This window comes from Natator depressus, chromosome 2, assembly GCF_965152275.1.
Source record: "Natator depressus isolate rNatDep1 chromosome 2, rNatDep2.hap1, whole genome shotgun sequence".
NCBI lineage: Eukaryota > Metazoa > Chordata > Testudines > Cheloniidae > Natator > Natator depressus.
Window position 1 is genome coordinate 229,516,304 of NC_134235.1, and position 20,285 is coordinate 229,536,588.

The 20,285-nt window shown below is 42.4% G+C and overlaps 1 protein-coding gene across 1 annotated transcript in view; it reads right to left on the minus strand.

Moving 5' to 3' along the window:
* ARHGAP21 (Rho GTPase activating protein 21) overlaps positions 1 to 11,958 on the minus strand; it is a 193,906-nt gene extending 181,948 nt beyond the window's left edge. The window contains exon 1 of the mRNA XM_074946082.1: positions 11,272 to 11,958. Coding sequence (XP_074802183.1) covers positions 11,272 to 11,346 — 75 coding nt within the window. The 5' untranslated portion in view covers positions 11,347 to 11,958. The remainder of the gene's footprint in view (positions 1 to 11,271) is intronic.
* Between the last annotated feature and the right edge of the window lie 8,327 nt (positions 11,959 to 20,285).

Here is a 20,285-nt window from a genome sequence, read left to right on the forward strand (position 1 = left end):
AGACAAGGCTGCTCTCCCGAGAGTAGCTCCAGGAAATTTTCCTAGAGATTTCTATGGAGAACTCCCAGGGCATCCACAAACTTTTCCACAGGGCCTCCTCTGCCCAGCTGCTTAGGGGAATGAGAAGCAGATACAAACAGTGCCTGTGTTGGTTATTGAAATCCTTCTTCTACCGATAGATTTACCTCATGTTTCCCTGCAGCATCGAAGCTCAAAGAGTACTTACCGGAGCTCCCCTCTTCTGCATCAGGCGTGCCACAGCATAAAACTGGCTGGACCTTTCAGGACTTAAGTAGAGCTCCTGGCTTGCCATGCCACCGCACATCCCTGTCGCCTGTCCCCCATCCTTCAACTCCACTTCCACATCCATCACGGTGTCCTCAGAATTCACTCCACCAGCCACTGTCTCCAGCCCTACTGAGATAGCCACGGGCTCTTGGTGGTGAAGATGAGGTCACTGCCGAGGATGGCGTGCAGCTCCTTGTAGAAGCAGCATGTCTTTGGCAACACACCAGACTGATGATTGGCCTCCCTTGCCTTCTGGTACAACTGCCTCAACTCCTTGATCTTGGCATGGCACTGCCCTTTCTCCTCCATGTCACGAGCAATCAGTTCTTGCAGCTGGAGCAGAGTTGAGACTGCACAGCCTCCTCTCCCCACAGACCCATCAGATCCAACAACTCCGGTGTACTCCAGGCAAGAGTGCATATGCTGGGGGAGCCAGCATAATTAGCTAGACAGATGCAACGTGAGCTCTCCACAATGAGCAAACTGGAAGAGGAATTTCAAAAATTTCCAGGGCTTTAAACGGGGAGGGGCGCATGCCTGTGTATCTGGCTGTAGGGCAGTAGAGCTCAAACTGGCGACCAGAGTGGTCATGATGGACACCTCCTAGAGGCCACTTAGGGAAACAAACTACTCAGTGACAACGCCGACACTGCATCACTAACTACATTGCCATAAACACCACGCCTCTTGTTGGAGGTGGTTTTACTATGTCAGAATAGCAGGTGAGTTAAATTGGTGGGAGGGGCAGTGTGTATACCTCCACAGTTAAGTTGACATAAGGCAGTTTATGTCAGCCTAATGTGTAGTGTAGACAAGGCCTAATTCACTTAACTATGCTGTATAGTGGGATACAAGTTCATATTCTGTATAGTATGTACTTTGAGCTTTTAATCACAATATAACCGACAAAAAAAAAAAACTGAGTGCTATGGATTTAAAAAAAAAAAAATCATGAACGACACCACCTACAAGTCAGTTACTATGGCTCACTACTTCACCAGTTGACCTGTATCATACATCCTCTCCCTTCAGCAGCCTCTGAAAGACCACCGGAACAAGTGAAAACACCCAGTAAATGCCCGATCCTATTCAGAGGAGATCAGTAAGGGAAAGTCTTGAATACGTGGAACGGAGTGAAAGGCTAGTAAATTTGGCATAAAAATTTACCAATCCAGGCACAAAGTTTACTTATCTGCCCTCTACCATGGTGAATGATGATGAAACAAAAACAAACAGCTGCAAGAGTAAGCAAGTGGAATTTTGCAAGACTCAGTTGAGTGATGAAAGGCTTGTGTGGCTGCACAATGGAAATACTTGTCACTGGAATCATAATAGGTCCCTATTTATCAGGAAAGGGATTAAAGGGAGATGGAATGAACAGTAACCACAGGTAAAGAGAAAGGAAGTAATGTGACAAGACTGCTTTTCACCAGGAGATCCCTATCAAAAGGTGAACTCCTCCAAATGAGCCTTAACCAGTGCTAAAAGATAAGGGTAAAAGCAAGTGGAGCTACTGACTGAGTGGTGAACATCTCCAAATCTCATCTTCCCTTCCTCACCCAAAATTCTGAAAAGATTTTACACTTTTTTTGTTTGTGTGCAAAGGGGAAATCCCTGGTGGCCACAGTGTTGCACCCCCTTTAGTAATATAATGAACTCTAGCCCTTTAAATCATAAAAAGATGAAGACACAGCCAGGTTCAAATCAGGTCAATCTACATTGGACTACAAGTTGAATTAAGGAACAGTGTTTAAACATTGTTTCAGACAAACTTATTTAAAGTGCTAATTAAATTACCAACACAGCCATGTCTTAGAGTCCCAAGACAAAGTTAAAACACAGTGCCCCCATAAGGTAAATGGTGCTTAACTACATGAAAGCCTTGAACACCAGCAGCATTGCTACAGATGGGTCTAAGCTATGCTTAGACCCATCTACCATGCAAGAGAACCACATTTCAACAAGGTGTAGGTTTCCATGTACTAATGCAAATGAATTATTGTAGATGGACTCTAACAGTTTGGCCGAACAGCATGGGTGTGTAAAAGCCTCATTAGAAATAATTTCAAAATATTTAGCCTAAGCCTTTATCTAAGCTATCACATTATTTTTAAAACCATGTTCTAAGAAGGTTTGAACCCATCCATGCTGATCATGCTGACCCATCCAAACCAAATCAGAAGCCAGTTTAGCTGCAACAATGTATTACTGTGAATTTAAACATTATTCTTCAACTCAGTTCCCAGATCTGCGTAGGTGGCGCCAAAAAGGCCTGCTCCAATAGGAAGAAAGGTTCTGCCACGTTGCCAAATGTTGATCCTCATAAGAGGAAATAAGTTCTCTACATGTATTTGACTGTGTTCCTTTAAACAGGGAAAATTTCAAAGTTAATTTTTTTAATATACACACACCCACTATTTACTCTTTCTTCAGTAAGTCTCATGGACCGTTTAAGCTATTTGGATATACACAACTTCTATGCCCCAACTATTCCCAAGCAGCCCTCCCAAGGGGACTACCTATTTTTATTTTTATTTTTTAAAAAGACTGCCCATTCTCTCACATCCTTCCCGGATTCTTAATATAAAAAAAATCAGCACCCACTTTTTATTTCATCTGAATAAGGTTTCACGGAAATATTAAAGATTTAAATACAACCAGCAGTCAAGAAACAGGAAAATGTGCACCCCTCAAAAAAAAAAAAAAAAACAACACAACGCCAACCAAAATTTTGATGGTCTGATTTGAGAAACCCAGCAACCAGAGAAAGGGCAACATGAAAGACACACGACTACAAACCAAAATGAACTAAGAGATACACTTAGGGCTGTTCTTTATTCCCATAGATGGACATACTTTAAGAAAAATAGGTTTCTCTTGTATTCACCATGTACATTTATTATATAATAAACTAGCCCAGATCCTCCGCTGTGGCCAAGAAGCAATCTGCACAACGCTGGGTGTGTTAAGAGACCACAAGGGTGGCTTAAATTACTTTTGCACTCCTCCAGTCATACGGTTCTCTTCAGGGACCTTGGGTTAGCCCCCAAGATAAAAGTTACTAATTACTCGGCTCTCATTTACACTGGCTGCCAATGGCCCTTCTGACAAGCTGGGATTACGGAACCCCAAACACTCTCACTTATCCCCACAACCCGACTAAACCAACATCTCCTCCATCCAAGGAAATCCTTGCACTACAGGAGTGGTACAAGCTGCCCAAAAAAGCACCACACCATTGTCTTTAGAGGACTTCGCTAGATTTTTTTTAAAAAAAGACAATTGTTAAAAAAACCCTCACAATTCAACAAAATAAGAATATTTATGTTTAGTCTATTAAAGTGTGAATGAATATATGCAAGTTTTTCTTCCAGTATCACTGGGTTATATTACCATTTCAGTCAATGACTACAAAGTGAGGAAAGTACAAATGCAAGATTAATTTAGAAGCAGGGTCAAGGCTCTCCTTTCATTTCATTTGGGCAGATTGCAACTGTTTAACAGAAACCAATTAAGAGTTTCCCTCTGATAGGATTTAATGAGTTCTACTTGGTTTTTAAGAGTAAGATCTCACAGATATAAAAAAAAATGAGAAAGATTAGAACATATAGTCCACCCCCAGATGCTAGTGCAGGATTATTCCCTACAGTACATTTTCTAATGCTTTGTGCAAACCATACAGTATCCCCCCAACACATTATGCAAATGATGTATATATAAAAGCAAATAGACTATCCATAATTAGTACCGGCCTCAGAGGAGACACCTCATTCACCCTCAGTGAAGCAGTAGCAGCTGGCAAAAGGGAATAAAGAAATTGGAAACAAAAATAGGTCCACTACCTATCCTCCCAAGGGTGTAAACTCATGACTGCAAGCAAGATTCAAAACCTAAACAGCTGTTCGTATTTTTCAGAATTAAAGAAGGGCGCTGACATTGAACTGCATGTCTAGCACAAAGTATTTACTAACAGCGTGATCCATAACCGAGCTCCCCAAACTACAATGCCTATTCAGTCTAGTGACAGCCCACAATGCTTTGGGTAATGTAGTTTGTATAAGAGAGCTCACAGTACACAAGCTGTTATAACTAAAGACAATGTAAGGCAAAAACAGAGTTTGCTTTCAGCTGAAAGCAATTCATTTATATCCCACTGACTAACCCAGAAAGAAGCAGTGGCACTATTTGTACAGTTCCTCTACCAAAAATTAAGGAACTGAAGAAGGAAGCTTTGAGAGAGGGGACATGAATCTAAAAGGAAAAAAGGAAAGCTTAGCAATAACCTCAAAACATAGATGCAGCACTGCTACTAAGAAAATATAGAAGCAACTTTCTAAACGTCTTACTTTTGGAGAGAGCATTAATGTTGCATCTTACAATGCAAAAATAAAACTAATAGTTTTCTGACCTTAAGAACAAAGATGAAGTCACAATGCAGAGCATATTTCATTGACATAATGGCTAATGTAACCAAAATGCACCCCCTCTCTGGGAAAAAGTGTATTTTGATGTGGTTTTATGGGCTTTGTACACATTTATTAAATATTTATATCAGCATGGAATTGGGAGCGAAGAAGGGATTCTCTGTTTAGACATATTCATGTACAAATGATACACTGGCTATGTTCATATTAAAAGCCAAGTCTTGTTTAATGCTTACTTTGCTGTAACACCCATTGGCCCCAAACAAGATCACAGCCCATTGTACTGGGTGCTGAACAACCTCACACGAAGACATAGGTCCATTTCCAAAGAGCATAAGTTTTAAGAAGTGACCTGTGAAAAGGGCATGGAGGACGGAAGTAGGTAAATATATATTATTTTGGTTTTTATAAACAGACAGACTAAGACAATTATCCCCATGGACCCTTCAATCTAGCCAAATAAATGAGGGCCACTACCTGTACAAGGTGAATAGCACACTGCCACCAAAGCAAGAACTAAGCTCAAAATAGGGACTTTAAACCCCTGCATGGAAGTATATTGCATAGCTAGTAGCTCATATTAATAAGTCCTGCTATTGCTCTATTCAAAACAATGACAAGTTATTAACAGCTTAAATCCATTCTTATTGAACAGTTTCCTAAAAAAAAAAAATTACCGGTAATTCTATTTCTAGCCTATATAAAATAGACATAAAAACTGTAGGGAAAAAAAGTCATTGAACGGTATCTATTAAACAAGCTTATATCTTTTCTGCCCCCTTCCAGCTCTTATCATTGGGGAAAAGAACCAGCAGCAGAGAACTGGGTTGTGGTGTCCAAATGGTTAGAAAATACATGGGACAGCTTTTACTTTTTCAAAGCCATTTCTGTTACCATTAAACTACAAGAAGTGTCTAACCACTGAGGATGTTTTACACATTTTAAAGAGTATGCCAAGTTCAAAAAAGCATAATCCTGAAATATATAAACCATTTCAGCAGAACAAGTTTTCCCTGTAATCACCTCAATCATCTGTCAGAAAGAAAGGTAACTGGAATAAACAAAAAAGTTATGGGGCAGAGATGGCAGTGAAATGTCATTTTAACATTAATTGGTAAATTTCAGATTAAAATAATAGATTTACAAAAGTGAACACAAACCCTATCCAGACTGGGCCTCAAACTTTGTTTGCACCAAACCAGTTAATAAACAAAACACAGTAACTATTTAGACATCTCCTGCTGCAGTGTGTACAGGTGTATTATCTGTGCTCAGCACACATTAGAAAAAACACACTAAATTATTTTGCATTCAGAGAGGTTAGTGATCTTGCAGAATGGATCCTAAGTGCCTCCTACAAAAGTGCTAAGTACTCTGCTTGGCCTCTTGCATGGCACAGGGTTCAAAATCCTTAAGGATAGCCATCAACTAGGCTTGGTGGAGGTGGGGATTGCCTAACCTCTTATCCATAGCTGTATTAGAAGGCTCTGCCCATACCTCATCTATATTAGCCCAAGATAGTACCAAAATAGAAATTCTTTATATTTCCAAACAGGTAATGTTTTCTGCCATACAAAGAGAGTTCCAACTTCTACTCTATTTTCCCCCAGTGTAGGTCAAAAATAACTCCTTTGAAATCAGCGTCATTCTAGCATGACAGAGCAAAACTTGACCCAGCCATTTTGAAAGCTGGCCACCACCCTTTTTGGTAACTTTGGAATTTATATTATACATATTTATTCTCTGATTGAAACATGTGCATAACTTCATATCACCACAAATTACACACACTTACTGAAAGGAGTACTAATCCTAAGAGACAAAGTTCTGTCCATGCATTCATAAACTTGTTATGAATCTATTTAATGTTTTTTTACACACCGGCTAACCTTTACAGTCCCAGATTCAACGATGTCCTGAAGAGGTGGTGCTTTCAAAGTAATAAGTTCAAAGAAAGTTTAAAGGGTTGACCACAAATACGTCCATAAAGTTTTAAATATTATGCAAACACACAGTCCTTAGCTTACTAAATATATATACAGTATTTTGTGACTTGACACTTTGATTGGCTGTCAATTTTACCACGGTACTTCAGACTTCACAGACAGAAACCCTCCAGATACCTAGCCCTGTTCGAGCATTTATTTCCCACTTAGAAAACTTTCAAAGGTTTCCAAGATAGCTATTCCTAACAATTTAGCTGGTAGTTAATCTTTTTGAGACCTCTTATCTTTAGATTTTAGTGCAAACATTTCTAAGAAACATTATAACTAAGTAATGCATTACTTGCTCTATATCTCCAGCATATCAAATCTTTAGCTAGCATAAGGGGAAAGGTAGTGGATAGATATTTTTAAAAAGGCCTGTGATAATATCCTTTGGAGTTCAGAGCTGTGCTTAATAGCTTTTACTTAAGCAAGAATACTAATAGAATACAAGTTTGTTTACTGCATAGAAAATAAAAGGCAAAGACGCTCTTTGATGCACCACAAGCTCCGTATTGGAGAACAAATTATAATCAGCACACACCTGTATTACATTTGATATAGAAGCAGTAAGGTTATTTAAAATAAACATGAAGCTTTTTAAGCTATGAAAGTGGTGGTGTGGATGCTTTCTTCTCAGAGGAAATCCAAGATGGTAACCCCAGTGTGGATTATAATACACTAGAACCTCAGTATTACGAACATACTAGTCAAACACACTCCTCATTTGGAGCCAGAATTACGCAATGAGGCAGTAGAGAGAAAAAAAAGCCACATACTGTATACTGTGTTAAATGTAAACTACTAAAAAGTAAAGGGAAAGTTTAAAAGAAAAGATTTGACAAGGTAAGGAAACTGTTTCTGTGTGTGTTTCACTTAAAAGAAGACAGTTTAAAGCAGCATTTTTCTTCTGCCTAATAAAGTTAACTGAGCTGTAGCTCACGAAAGCTCATGCTCAAATAAATTGGTTAGTCTCTAAGGTGCCACAAGTACTCCTTTTCTTTTTGCAAATACAGACTAACACGGCTGTTACTCTGAAATGGTCAACTGTAAACTTTTGAAAGAACCATAACATTTTGTTCAGACTTACGAACATTTCAGAGTTACGAACAACCTCCATTCCGAAGGTGTTCATAACTCTGAAGTTTCTAGTGTACCATACCAGTTCCATTTTTTAAACATGCTGTGTTCCCTTACATGCTGGGGGAAGGGGGGGTGGAGAGGGCCTTAAAGTGAAGGATCAGTGGTGATAGAGAAAGCTCAGTGATCATTGCCCCAGTTTGAAATTCTGTTTCTACAATTTCAAGAAGAGTGGCAGGCTGCCCTTTCACTGAAATCGCTTCCCTTTTCTGCCAGCTCCCAGTACTGCTCTCCATAGGAGCAGCTTCCTTAAATTCTGGCAGAAGTCTAAAAGCCCAAGTTTCTGATCTCTGCTCTCACAACAATCATTTCAGCAAGGGGAAGCAAAAGCAAAGAGGAAAAAGCCACCACACAATTAAAAACCAAGACAAGAAGAAAAACTGTTAGAGAACAGGAGAAAAATATGGATAATTAAAAATTAAGAAATAATAGGAATTGTGCAGGGACATAGCAGAGTTGGGTAGTGGAGCACCCAACTACCAACAAACCAGGAGACTACTGATACAGTATGTACCTGCTGAAACAGCCAAGATGCGTGTCCTCATTCTCCCACTTGTGTGTGCACAGATACAGACACAACCCTTCTCATGGGATATTTCTTCTCTTGCCATAACAATCAAATCGTATTACCTTGCTTACAGAGGGCGAGGCCAAAGACTTGAAAGCAAGACTTGACAGTCACACAGGGTTTGGAAGTGTATTATTAACTAGCTAGGAATTATATCCTTGTAATTTTTATTGCAACTCAAACTCAACTCCTCTCCCTGTAGTGAGCACAGGCTATGCTTCAGGACTTCACATCATGCCAACATCATCTGCATGTAAATCAATTTGCAGCCAACTATTAAATGTACACGTGTAATACTGAACTGTGAAGAGAAATTGCACATGGGTAATGACAGGTTTCAGAGTAACAGCCGTGTTAGTCTGTATTCGCAAAAAGAAAAGGAGTACTTGTGGCACCTTAGAGACTAACCAATTTATTTGAGCATGAGCTTTCGTGAGCTACAGCTCACTTCATGGGTAATGGTGTTCCAAACTGACACAGTGTTTGTCACCATCTAGTCCACATAACTGTCATGTTGTCTTGTGTCAAGATGACCACACTGTGAAAGAGACCCACTGTTAGCTGCAATCTATAATATTTCTGCAAACTTAAAATACCTTTTATTACAGACATTAAGGCATTTCATTAATTTGTTTTCTTAATATCCCAATGTAAATTATCAGCCTTGCAAATCAAACGGTAATTCACACTTTAAAGAGCTTAATTCCATTTATACCTAATAAATTCTGTACATAACCCTAATTCGACCAACCACATAAGGGAGGAGGTCCCAAACTAGAAACACCAATCGCTTTTGTGGCAGCCTTAGGTCAAAATTATGTTTTGTAAAGTTAGAGCCTAGCAAAAAACTCCTACTTCTAGAATATCCAGCAGCATGTAAATGGCATTAACTTTTCAAGCTTTGACGGATCTGTTCAGCCATCACATATGCTATCCACAGTTGTACTACTGTTGATTCGACTGCTGTAGTGGAGAATCTCAACTATAAATGCTTATTTTCAACAGATAATTTGCCTGTAAAATGTAGCTACTACAGACTATCATGTCTATAATCGAAGGATTAAAAATATTTTCACATATAATTTAACCATAACAATTAGTTCATTTGGTAATAGTGTACATATTAAACAATTACCAAGCGTCCTTAGCATGATGGACTAACAACTCCAAAGGACTCGTTATGGTTTTCCATGCTAATGATGGGTGGATTATATGTAAACCTCAGCGCCAAAGATCCAATAGAGTCAGTATGAGCTGAATTACTAAGTAGTTTCATTTGTGCATTAAAAAGCGTTGTTTCTTCTCTTCATGGGAAGAGAAGTGATGCATTTTCCAAGAATTCTCAAGCTTTCAGTTATGCAGATAACTTTTTTTTTAAATCATCAATGGAATTAACACTGTCACCACCCAGCACAAGCATCACAGTTTATCCACTAAGGTTATAACTAACAAAACTAAAGTAAACATATTCTGAATTAAGACTAACACTTTGTCCCAACTTCTCAACCTGTTGTACTAAGATATCACAGGGGTCTCAACACTGGGATGATCTTACAATACCATGGGTGCTCCTGTTATATCAAGGCACTGGAGTGAGTCAAGGCCAGCAGCAGACTAGAAACAGTTGTATTAAAAATAAATACATACATACATAAAACCCCACATCTTTACATTGCAACACTTCAGGTGACCTCAATGAAACAAAGCATTCTTGTTATTGCTGAAATTCAAATGTAAGGGTGGTTCTTCCTTAATATCAAGGACAGCCAGGGAAAAGAGGCTAGAATTTGTGCAGGCTGCAGTATAATAGATATACAGTACGTTTATTTTCTTATTGAACTCTGAATTAAGACAGTTCAACTGAAGCCATACACAAGAAGATCTGAATAAAGTCACTCTTGATGCTCAGTACGGATTAATTATGATGCACTGGGGGGCACTGAATGCTATAATACAGAGTTTCAGAGTAGCAGCCGTGTTAGTCTGTATCCACAAAAAGAAAAGGAGGACCTGTGGCACCTTAGAGACTAAGTCTGTAAGACTAAGTCTCTAAAGGTGCCACAAGTCCTCTCTCTAAGGTGCCACAAGTCCTCCTTTTCTAATACAGAGTGCAGAATGAAGGGTTTGAGGTGGGGGCCCTTCAAGCCAGGACTACCACTCTGAACAGGCAGTGCTACCATAAGGCATTTAATGCACAGTTTTTAAACTAAATACACACAGGAACTCTCCACCAACAACCCTGGACATATAAATACGCCCACACAGACATTTAAACCAGAGCCGAGGGCAGCAGGTTCGTGGGGCTTCAGGGACCAAGCTACCAGCATATCCAGGAGTTAAAGGCTATGCCTACAGACCTTTCTCACTGGAAGGTGCTGGAGCTTGCCTGCAAAAGGAGAGGGGGGGTCCGCACACCAAGAGCACTCCAAAGAAGCCGGCAGGCCAGGCTATCCCAGCCACTGATAGCCCGGGGGAGGGTGGGAGTAATGGGGGGGGGGGGTCAGGCAGGCTAGGCTGCCCCTCACGCCGACAACACCCGAAACCTGGGGGAGAGGCCCGGCTGCCCCCACCCCAAGAGCGTGTGTTTGGGGCGGAAGGAGCCGCTTAAACTTTGCGGCGATCCCCCCTAGAGGGGCGGCGGCGCCTCCCGCTGCCGGGGACCGCAGATCCTGGCTCCCAGCGTCCCACGCTGAGGCGGGCGGGCAGGAAGGAGAGAGGCAGGGAGGGGGCGGCCATTAAACCAGCTCCAGCTAAGCCATTCCCGGGGCTCAGCGCCAGCCGGCCTAGCGCGGCGCACCCAGCCCCCCCCCCCTCCCCCTCCGCCTGACGGGACCGCCCCCCTCCCCGCGCACCCCGCTTCTCCTACCTGGCGGCTGCTGCCTGCGGGCGGCTCGGTGCCTCCATCTGCCCCGGGCGGCCCCGCTGCCCATCGGGTCGCCATTATTTCATTCCCGGTTACAAAGGAGGAGCAAATCCTCTGGAGCCCTCATTGGAAAACACACGCTCGCCCGCCCAACGCCCCGCAGCAACCCGAGCCGGCCCCGCGCCGGGGACGGGGGGGGGAGGCTTCAGGGAGCTGCCATGGGGCAGGGCAGGGCGATCCCCCTGGACTTCAGCTGAACTCCCCGGCTTCCACCTTCATGGCTGGTGAGGGAGAGAGGGGAGATGTGTCAGTGCGGGGGTAAAGCCGCCGCTGCCGCCACCCGTCCCTTGTTAGGCTAATTGCACTGGCTCGTCATCTTCCTCTTCCTCCTCCGCCTCCTCTCCGGAGCCCCAGACACGGGGGGAGCGGGAAGCATCCACCGCCTCCGCTACACACAATCGGCCGTGCCACTGGAGGGGGTGGGTACGTGACCCAGGGGTGTGGAAAGAAATCCCGCCGGCCACCGAGCCCCCCCCTCCCAGGCACGGCGGGGCAAGAGCCCGCCCGGGGCAGCGCTCTTGGCCGAGCCGAGGCAGGAAAGTCACCAACTTTGAGCAACTTCGGAGAGAAGGAAAAACGTCTCGGCAAAGGCTGCTGCAGGGAGCTTCCCGTTCCTCCAGCCAGGGTGGGGTCGGGGGCCGCCAGGCCAGCTGCTGGCTGGCTGCAGAGTTGCAGGGTCCCCGTCACAACCCCTCTGCTGCCCCAAAGCGGGGGGGGACCCCCGCGTATTACAACGGGAGACGCCTAGCAAAGTCGGGGTTGTGATGGGGTGGGAGTTTGTATCAAACGCCCCCACGTTTCTCTGCATTAGCTGGAGCTATTCCTGATCAAAGCCACGCGCACAGACGCCTCCCACCCGGCCGCTCCTGCCCCGAGCTGCCCGCGCACGCGGTTAGGTTGAACGCACACGCACAGTCCCTAGCAGGAGCCGGAGCCGCCTGAGCGACTCCCTCGGGGGAGACGGGTCTGTGCCGCCTGGCAAATGAAAGCCAAGCTCGCACTCAATTCCCCCATCGTGGTGCCTGGGGCAATCGCGCCGCTGGTGCCAGCTGCGCCCAGATCGGCGCCAGCTGGGCGCTGCGTTCCCGGGCTGCCCGGGGGTGGGGGGAGGGTGCAGGAGGGTATTTTTCCAAGTTGGTTTATATTTTTAATAAGCGGTTTCTTGAAATTTACAACCGCTGCCTCGGGGACTGAGGGCTCCCCTGAGACCACCGACACATCCCCCTCCAGAGCGCCACGGCGTGACCCCCACCCCCAACACACCCGCGCTTGCCCGGTGCGGACAAGTCACAGAACACGGTGTGACCCCCCCACACCACAACCCCAGCTCCTCATTGGGTAACGAGAGCGGGACCTGCCCCCAAACCCAGCACCCGCTGCTAGCAGCAGGGTTCCCGCACCCAGGCTGAAGCGGAAGAGGCCAGGCTCCTGCTCCCGCGCAAAATCGCCACTTCCCGGCTCGGGGAGGGGACCCTGAGCTCAGCCCAGGAGAACAACACACGGGCCCTTATAGCGTCAGAAAGTGCCTCCCTGACCCGTTCCACCCTCAGATGCTCTCCTGGCTTGGCCGAGCCAACAGAGGGAGCCGTGGAGAACTCTTCACGCCCAGGGCTGGCAACAGAAACCACCGTAGCCCCATGCTCCGGTCCCCTTCCTCCCGCACCAACTCGCTGTTATCCGCGGCCCAGTCCTACTGCTTGGGCTAGCAAAACACAGACACCCTTCCCCCGCAAATTTCCAGGCTCTTTCTCCGAGATCTGCCTGCCCTGGACAGACATTAAAAACGCAGCGACTGACCATCCCCAAGTTCCCCTCCGGAGCCCTTGGCCGCCTAACCTGGGCTCACAACCCAGGGAACCAGCTCCCCTAAAACACACAAGTTCCCTCGAAAGCCACCATCTGCCTACTGAGCTGACACAGCAGTGGGGCCAGGGCCAGGGCCAGGGCCCTCTTTCACAGCTTGCTATCTACAAATTTCCATCACAGGTAACAATAAACCTCGTACTCCCCTCCCCGCGGTCCTGGAGAGATTCCAAAACCTGCCCAGCATTCAAGAGCAGGTGAATTAATCCCAAAACAGTAACTACCCCAACTCCCTTTCCCAACTAATTATTCATCGCTCCTGGAAACAGACCTTCTGCCCCCCAGCTGCACTATATTTGTGTAATAATCTCTGGCGGGGAGGTGCTTCTCAAGTCCCATGCTTTGGGGTTCTTTGTGATAGTGGGTCAATAGAACTCATAATTCTCCTAATAAAAGGCGTGAGGCCTTTGGTTTTACTTTTGTTTAAAGGTGAGAACACAGAAACTTTCTCCACTTCCAAATTCATTCAGCCTTGATTTCTTCTCTCTCTAGATCCACCTTTTCCTCACCTTCCTAAGCAAAGAAGGGTCTCCTTAGTTGAGTGTTTGTGCCCTACATAATGTTCTTCCCACTCTGATCAAGGGGGCCGCAGAGAAGAGACAATTGTTCCTCTCCACCACACAATATCTGCTCCTCCTGATAATATATCCAGAATGCCAAGAAAGGTGTCTATACTATTCAGTCCAAACCCAGAGGAAAAGATTTCTAACTATCCAAATATTGACTCCTTTTGCATCTATGCAAATCTCCCCAAGAGGATTTTTCCCACTAATTAAGCAGAAGCCTCTTTCATATGGGTTGGTGGTGAGAACCACCACTGAAATACAGCCATCACCACCAACTAAACATGTTACACAACTGTAAGGAAATGGGAAATTCTGAAAAAGAGAACATGGATCAAACCTCCTCTCCTACAAAAAGTGGGATAGGATCTTTCATGTCCAGGTAGACCAGGCTTTGTTTAATTCAAAACTCAAATATTATAAGGGATGGTTGCACTCCTTGCAATTAGGGTTAGATTGCAACATTGGGCTCTGATTATGCAACAACTCATACAGGTGCTCAACTTTATGCACTTCCCTTGACTTCAGCTGGACTACTTATGTGCATAAAGTTAAGCATTTGACTTTTTGCAAGGGTGAAAAAAAAATACTTTTCCTGTTAAGATGCTGTTATCCTAAAACAAAATAAACAAAAAAACAACTCTTTTATTTTAAGGTTACAAACTAATCACTTTGCTAATTTTCAAAACAATCTATTGTGTTTAAAAACCTCAGATTTGTGCATATGCACAATAGTAACTTCTGCTACAGCAGCTACAATACTAACTGCAAATCTAAATTATCATAGTATCTACACTGGAAGTTTTCAAACTATTTTAATAGGAAGATTTCAACACAAATGAACTCTAGGCCTGATTGCCAGTGCCTTGAAGTCTCTTTTACATCAGTGAGCAACATCCACTAGTGGAGCAATATCAGTGTAGCTACATGGGTGCAGAAAAACACAGCATAGAAAAGACCTCAGTTTTTATTTTCTTTGTATAGGTAAGCGTGATTGTAAATGCATGCACTCCAGCCTTAAGTTCTTTGTCCACAGAACATGTGTGGAATGGGCAATGGTATTGCAAGTTTCCACACACTACCCCTGGCCCAAATTCTGTAGGAATCACTTCTAGAAGTGAGAGGATAGTTCATTCTCCACACCATTTCTATTTTTGTCACTTTACCAAAACTACTAACTGTGGTGCCAGTTACAGACCTGATTCTGCCACCATTATTCACAGGGAGAACTACTCAATTCTATTGAGGTTCTTATACCACACCCATCTCCATGGTATCTGAATAATCTCTTACTCACACAACTAGTCCTATGAATTACTCATAAGAGTGGCAGGATCATGCACTATGAGAATGATTTTTGTGTGTTGTATTGATTTTGAATTGGACTGAGACAACCAACTGATTTAACGTAAGCCACTGGGGTGGATGCAGACAGGCAGCTTGGAGCCAAAAGGCTCTGTGTCTCTTTAGCAATTCCCTGAACAATCCATCTAGTCCCCACCAGCTTAAAATATTTAACAATGTGTACGTGTGAACCTGTACCAATACAAACTTCCTAAGGTGTACTCACATTTGTTCCATTTTGAGCAATAGAATGGAACTTTCCTCATGCCTAAAGACTTTCAAATTAAAAATATCATCAGATACATTAGACTAACCAAAGAAATCAAAAATAGATTACTTTTAAATTAGTTATTCAAACATGAGAAATATATATTGAGTCACCATCCCTAGAGTTAGTCCACTGATTTCAATGAAGTCATTCCCTGGATGAATTTGGCCTATCATATTTGGTTGTATAATGAGATATATTTGCATTTAAAATGTTTCCAGAACCTTTTTCCTGTTGAGTACATAAGGTTTGCTTCTATATAGTTACAATAACTACATAACAGTTCAAGGAGTTGTATTTTGGCAATCTGTTTGTTACAAGAAACCCTCTTTAAACCAGGGCTGTTAAGGTTTTATACTAAAATCAATCAGAACTCTTTTTTTAAACTACAAACTACAGCAGGTAATTTGGACAAATGTTTAAATCACTAGTGAAGCTGGTATAACTTTGAACCTTAAAAATAACCCTCAGCAAAAATTACTCTAGTTTTACATAAAACAAACAGGTGTGGTTAGGCAGTAATTACAGTTTTATCAAAAGTAGGGTTGGTTTTATGATAACTATAAAAAGGAGTTTGTCCACACCAGCCTTTTTTCCCCACATGGTCTTGCCAGAACAAACCCTCTACAGCTGGTATTTTATTTATTTTAATTTCAACAATTATTTGTTTGAGTGTTGCAGGGAACACAATGGAGTGCACTACTGCAAGACTTCAAACCGCATTATGTGAACATGTAGTTTGGCTTTCTAATCTTTCCCCAAGATGCACAATGTATATGCCCAATTAATGTGCACTTTTTCTGAAGTGTATGAAGCATGTTGAACTGTTAACAGGACTTACTCAGCCTGGGTTGGTTGCACAGCGTCAGTTAACTTCCTGAAGCAGCACGAGATGGGGATCACATATGTGCGACCCAACCGGGCACTGCTACCAAAAGTCTCCGAGTACAAGCAGAGGGGCACATGAACACCTAAAATGGAGCACCACAGAGACAGCACTCAAAGAAGAACTAACTGTTCTACACATAAAGTTATACTGCTATACTTCAGGGGTTTTTGCTACTTCATTATCTATGATGTCCTTTTGACACAGACAGACAGCTTCCTCTCAAATGAATGAAAAGCACTCTGGTGCCTCCAATGGCAGTTTGAGAGGGATCCTCAGGGCCCAATTGGTCTCCGTCACTCACGCTGAGTGGTACCTTATTCTTCACATAGTCCCACCGAAAGCCACCCCAGAAGTGTCCGTGTGAGACTACCCATCTGAGAAAATTACATCAATACATACCTTTTACAAGAATGAGCCCCTACTGTTCATCCTAACTAGGACCATCCCTTCCATTCATGTTCTGGGCTTTTGTACAGAAGAGACTGCTGGGTGTGCGAGATTACATGGGTTTTACGATATCAGTATTTGAGCCCCAACTGCAAGCTTGGTGCTCTGCAAACAAATATGACACGATCCGTATCCAAAGGAGTTCACCACATAGACCAGCCACAGACAAAAACTCATATTACATGGTGTACTGGGATGAGCTGGTTGCAGGATAACGTTCTAGCTAGCAATAGTATGCACAAACTGGGACTAGAAAGTGCCCATCAGAACTAATTTTAATTTTGACTTGCATTTCTAGAGAGGAAAAGGAAAATTTACTGCTCCACTCTGTCACCATAAACAAAACTCTTACTTTTCATATTTTGTTGAAAGAAAACACAGTAAGATAAACAGGACATCATCAACATGAAAATAATACTTGTTTCTGACAGTGTCATAGTATTGTTAAAATAACTTCTTCAATTGCTAAAGCTGAAAGAAATTAGCAAGCAAAATTCAATTTCTCTGGGTTTTTTTTGAGTCTGTTGTTTACTCTGTGCTTCTGACAGAATTTTATAGGGAAACAATGAAACTGAGTGTGTACAAAGACATCCATCAAGGAAGAAACTGATAAAAGGCCCCAATCATACATGTTGAAGCATGTTGGCAGATCTCCACCTGTGCACACTGCCCCATTCAATCAGTGAGGCTCCATATGCAAGGTGGGGTCTGTCCATGCTTTGTGACTTGCAGGCCTGGGGACCCACAGGACAATCTTTAAAACAGGGGAACAAAAACACTCTTCTTAGAGAATTGTTTAAGGATTTTTTTAAAAAATCTTCAGAATATTCTATTTAAAGGATACTGACAAAAGAAAAAAAACTAGGTAGACAGTGTACATTTAGATAAAACATTTTTCCATGGACCTAGATGTTTGTACAAACTAGGGAATGCACATTATTTTATTTTTATAGCTTGTATATCCATCTCTTTGTAGTAATTATATTTCACTGTAATTCTCTTGGTTTCTAGTGCATTCACGTAACAGTAAGGAGCCCTCCACTGGCCAGTATAATATCTGTAAATTCCCTCCATTGTTTAATTAAAGAGGCTGTAGCCTAACAAATAAGTGAACAGCTTCAGTCCTGCTGAGGGTCTATTAAATTTTTTCAGTTAAATGATATGATATTCAGTTAAATGAGGATGAGTTTGCTTTAGAAAACTAGTGAGACTTATCTGATGTAAAGCATTTTACATTTATTTACTCTTCAGAACTGTTTTTTTTTAATTCTCTTTAAAATCAGTCATGTTAGAAAAGGTTTAGGTGCTCAGATAGTGAAACAGGACAAATTGGGTTACCTTACTTCTCCCTCCTGAAGTAATAGCTCCCATGTGTGGATCTGTGACCTCTAGTGGGAATGAGCCTTATGGTGAATTGTTTAATTTGATTATTTAAACAGCTAGCCCACCACTAGCATAACTTATCAAGGTCCTATCTACATAAATGGCAGCACTCTTCTTTTCTTATCTCAGATTTATTTTACATGCGTAAGTATCTATGTCCGTGACCCTACAATCAGATCCCTGAGAGAACACGCATGCGACCAAATGCAGACCTAATTACTTCAGTAGGGCTTTGGATTGGCACATGGGGCTACCCTTCTCAATCAGTCTGTAGAATCGGGGGTCTAAGTTTTATAATGTCCTCATCATCATAGCATAAGTAGTATATCTACCTAACTCACTACAGCCTCAGCCAGAATTTCCAGGACAAGTAGACGTAGGGTCCCCCAAATGTGGCAAGCCTATATGAGCTCTGTTCCCCTAAGTCCTTGCCTCAAAATCATGTTTAGCTCCAGTCCCCTCCTTGTCTCACTCATCTAGGTATTTTAATTTCTTTTTTGTTCTCTCCAGACCAATTTTTCTTTCATCCAGATATAAGGTGCCAGGCAGAGCAGAATCAGGACCATTATTTTTAGTGATGCTATTTGGGATAATCCTCTTTTTCAAATACTTTTGAAGACTAATTTTGGGGAGCTCATATAATTAATAACCTAACAGGAATAGAATGTCTGGCATCAGGGGTTGACAGAGGCAACAGCAGGAATTAGGAGTACCAATATTTGGCAAGTTCGAAGTGGCTCATCTGCCTGTAAGAAAAAAGCATGTGTGGAAGCCCAGCTGTGCAGATCAGTGCATTTAATGAACAGAAATGTGGTTTTATTTTCATCTCTGAAAACTAGCTATACTGATTGCCAATGCAGATTGCAGTATGTAAAGATGAAATGTGCTTTTGAACTGACAGAGATTAAAGCATGGGCATAATGTGCTTATAATGTGACTAAATTAATTATTACCACTCTGCACCAGTTTATGTCAATATGCTATAGACTTTGAAATGCATGTTGATTAAAAAAAACAGACCAACCCAGAAGTATGATCAGCAATCACATAACACCGACTGAGAAGAGGAAATGAGGATAGCGAACTGAGAAACAAAGCCACGTTAACAAAATGTTTTCAGCAGTCTTCTGCTAAATGAGACAACCTTGGATGTTCTTTTGAACACTGCTTGTTCTTTGAAGAAAGCAGCAGCCAAAATGTTTTAACTCATTAAATAAATTGAATTATTTTGAGTACGATATCATAACATCTCAACTCCTAACTTAGATCCGTTTGGAGGAGCAGGACCTATGTGAGTGCAGGGGTCTGTCCACCCCAAGAGTTTATTGCAGGATCAAGGCCTTATTAAAGTATTAAAAGGGATGCAGGAGAAACGACTGAAGTTAACTTAACACTCAAGGCAGCCACTGATCATCAGCCTAAAAACTGTACAAAACTCTAAGCATGGATGGGCCCAAAGCATTTTTCTTCAACAGTCAAAAATAAGAATAAAATGTCAGTTCCTTGATATAGAAAGAGTGGTCTTTGCTTTTAATGAGGTGTAGACAGACTGTTAGACTCCAGGAGCAAAGAACTGTCGGGATGGAGGCCAGAAATACTGTACACACTGTATAAAATTAAATTAATCCACATAATTAATATGAAACAGAAATCTGGAGGGAGTACCATACTCCTCACTGCATTCTCATCTGTACTCCTGTTCCGCTTGTTAAGGCACCAACCTCCTCATATTGCTCTCTGCCATCTGCAGGAATTTATTCCCCTTCCCACACCCCCAGATTTCTCTAAAGTCAAGACTCCTCTTTTGCAGAAGATCACTAACTTTTAAAAATATCTTGATAAAAGCCAGAGAACACGTGACTCAAGATTTGTGTTAATCGTCATTTGTCAACCTGTTTTGTTCACCAAGACTGTTTTACTGTGTTGACAGCCTCTACGTTTATTTAATCTTCTTTCCTTTATTTATGGCCTTTATTTTAAGAGGAAGCAGTGGCTAAAACATTGCCAACACCACAATAAGAAACAGTTTGTTAATATTTAATGATGTTGCCTTTTGAACTGTCATATGCCTCAGGAAAGCAAAAAGAATGAAAGAAAAGAAACGGAGATTACAGCAATATCTTCACAGTCTAAATAAATTTGAAAACAGAGGTAAAAACAGATGTATGAGATTCAAGTGCTTTCAGCTCTTTTAGTGCAG